The sequence below is a fragment of the Limulus polyphemus genome, unplaced genomic scaffold (assembly GCF_000517525.1).
Source record: "Limulus polyphemus unplaced genomic scaffold, Limulus_polyphemus-2.1.2 Scaffold6616, whole genome shotgun sequence".
In the NCBI taxonomy this organism is placed as follows: Eukaryota; Metazoa; Arthropoda; class Merostomata; order Xiphosura; family Limulidae; genus Limulus; species Limulus polyphemus.
In genome coordinates this window covers 21,799-24,985 of record NW_013672226.1, presented here as the reverse complement: position 1 = coordinate 24,985, position 3,187 = coordinate 21,799, and the positions used below count along the sequence as shown (strand labels likewise).

The 3,187-nt window shown below is 30.4% G+C and overlaps 1 protein-coding gene across 1 annotated transcript in view; it reads right to left on the bottom strand.

Moving 5' to 3' along the window:
* The window catches only part of LOC106473908 (focal adhesion kinase 1-like), a gene marked incomplete at its 3' end in the record, with an annotated part of 25,408 nt that overhangs the window by 18,532 nt on the left and 3,689 nt on the right, over window positions 1-3,187 (bottom strand). Inside the window, exons 2-4 of the mRNA XM_022402314.1 lie at window positions 2,628-2,803; window positions 1,073-1,160; window positions 159-235 (exon numbers count right to left, since the gene is read on the bottom strand). Coding sequence (XP_022258022.1) covers window positions 159-235; window positions 1,073-1,160; window positions 2,628-2,803 — 341 coding nt within the window. The remainder of the gene's footprint in view (window positions 1-158; window positions 236-1,072; window positions 1,161-2,627; window positions 2,804-3,187) is intronic.

The following is a 3,187-nucleotide window of genomic DNA, read 5'->3' as shown; positions in this document are numbered from 1 at the left end:
TAATCTCTATACATCACCTTGTTTTAGTATATAACATCATGTTGATACTAACCTAATCTCTATACAACACCTTGTTTTAGTATATAACATCATGTTGATACTAACCTAATCTCTATACAACACCTTGTTTTAGTATATAACATCATGTTTATACTAACCTAATCTCTATACAACAGAGCTGTAATGCCAGTTCTTGGTCCACACTGTTCTCAAGTTTCAAAAATTCATTTTTTATCTGATAACGGGAGAAATTAAAACAATGTACATTAAAATGAGTATTTATCTACCATACAAATTTATACAAAATAAAAATATACAGTGGCCAGTTTGTAAGATACTAAATGTATATCAAAATGAGGATTCATCTACCATACAAATTTATACAAAATAAAAATATACAGTGGCCAGTTTGTAAGATACCAATCTTAACTTCCAATTCTAAAATGTATTTGGAAGTATAAACAGGAACTTGCTTCCTAAAGAACCTATGATGTTAGTCTTACAGGTGAAAATTCAAGGATTTGATAAACAATCAACATCAACAGTAGACAAACAGACAGAGAATGATGTTTGTTGAGAAGCTTATGAATGAATAATTGTGTAGATCACAGAGTTACAGAATGTAATAAGTATCAGAAGTATAAATATTTACTTAGAAACACCTGTGTATGAGTTATTGCATAGTTCACAGTATTATTACTATGGTATCAAACAGTTTGTTACAACACTTTTGTTACACATCACCTTACAACACTTTTGAATACAAGATGACAAAATTATCTTTTTTTTTTGGACAGTAATAATTTTAAACTTTTGAAAATTTGTTCCCTAGTAAATGTATGCATTAAATGTAATGCAATTATTTAAAATTCACCGTTCTATGTGGTTTATCTTACAAAATGAATACTTCCAAGTATTTATTGAGGAAAATCTGCAATCAACAGTTATGTTAAGCAGGTGCATAAAAATACAATTCCTTTCAAAGCACACAATAAATGATAACATCGAATGTTAAATATAATGTCACAAAAAAAATATTGATTCAAAAAGAATTTAATGAAAACAGTCTTACCTGTTCATAAAAATACTGAAAGGTTACCCGATCCTTCTCAAATATTTCCCGAAGATCTTGTGGTAAGTAACGAACCCGCAGATCATACCTAGTGTAGTTGAAAAGCATAATACATATATGTGTACAGTCATAACTGAAAAACAAAACAGCACAGAGTGCATCACCTTACGAAACTGTAAGGAGGAGCCAAAAATTTACACCATCTCTTAGAGCAAAAATAAATCATTAATGATATGAAAATAGCTGAAGTACATCAACAGCAAAGCCTAACAAATACAAACAAAGTCTAACAAATACAAACAAAGCCTAAAAAATACAAACAAAGCTTAACATATACAAACAAAGTCTAATAAATACAAGCAAAGCCTAACAAATACAAACAAAGTCTAATAAATACAAGCAAAGCCTAACAAATACAAACAAAGCCTAAGAAATACAAACAAAGCCTAAGAAATACAAACAATGTCTAATAAATACAAACAAAGTCTAATAAATACAAGTAAAGCCTAACAAATACAAACAAAGTCTAAGAAATACAAACAAAGCCTAAAAAATACAATCAAAGCTCAACAAATACAAACAAAGCCTAACAAATACAAACAAAGTCTAAGAAATACAAACAAAGCCTAAGAAATACAAACAATGTCTAATAAATACAAACAAAGCCTAATAAATTCAAATAAAGCTAACAAATACAAACAAAGCTTAACAAATACAAACAAAGTCTAATAAATACAAGTAAAGCCTAACAAATACAAACAAAGCCTAAAAAATACAAACAAAGCCTAAAAAATACAATCAAAGCTCAACAAATACAAACACTTTAAAAATTTCAACTCATCTAACTATTCAAAAACCACATCAAAATACAACAGTTTCTAGTAGAAACAAAAAACATGTAACACAAGACATGCAAATGTATCAGAACACTGGTTCAAAATTAGGGAAAGAATTTTTACATCTCAAAACATTTTGTTGCGTATCTATCTGGTCGTTTGTTAATTTCCCGTAGAAACTCTTTCCGAGCAACTTCAGCGATACAAGTCCTTTCTTAATTAAAACTAGTTTATTTTTTCTTGATACAATTTTGCAATACACAGAATTTCCACAGTCAATATGTTTGCAATCTCGATAACAAAACACACACTTTATATTACCGTCACTTGACACAATTATTTCAATCTTCAATCTCTCTAACTATCTGTCATTATACCTCCACTTTATTTGCTGGGCTTATATACTAAAAAAAAGAGGGCACCTAGAACAGACTAGAGATGCCAGGAAAAGTCATAATCCTTCTAGACACTCCAGTGCGCATGCTTCCAGCGTCGCGTGACTTCCTCTGTCATAACAATTTCAATAATTATTTTTCTGATTGCAAAAGTTTAAGGAAGTAATTTCAAGGTTCAGTTGAACAAAACTGGTTCTAGCACCTGCTAAGTATTGCAATATTTCACACAGAAAGTTGAAATATGCTTCAATATTTTAATTTCTCTGAAATAGTTGCATCCTTCAAATGAAAAATTTATCTAACACGCATATAGCTTTTTCTAACCTCCACTGATCAGCTGGGTGGCGAGACTGATATTTTTCCAACACCTGATACATGGTAGTGTCCACATGCAGCCAGTACGTTTCTTCTGATGTAATGTGGCTCAGCCGTAGTCCATACAGAGACTCAAATGGCCTTGGCCCATCAGATAGTCGGCTACAGATGAGGTGGATGATTCCCTGTGAAAATAAATATGTCTCTATTTTTAATTATTACTAAGCACATTATTATGCATAAATAAATAGCTTTAGTACATCTAAACATCTCATTAATTTAATAAACTATAAATGCAAATTTATCTTACAAATGGATGTTTTTTATAACTTTATGTAATGTCTCAGTAGCTAGAAGAAAAGTATGTTTTACATCCAATGTGTAAAAAATTAAACCACACTTACTTTGTAATCTCAGAACAAAAAACAACCATTTTAATAACTATTGCTGTTAGCCATTTCAAAGCAACACCGATGTTCAGTTTAAAAGATGGTGGCACAATTACGGGATTAATATATGACTTTAGTCATATACGACTTAATTGATTCATCTGGCACAATTACAGGGTT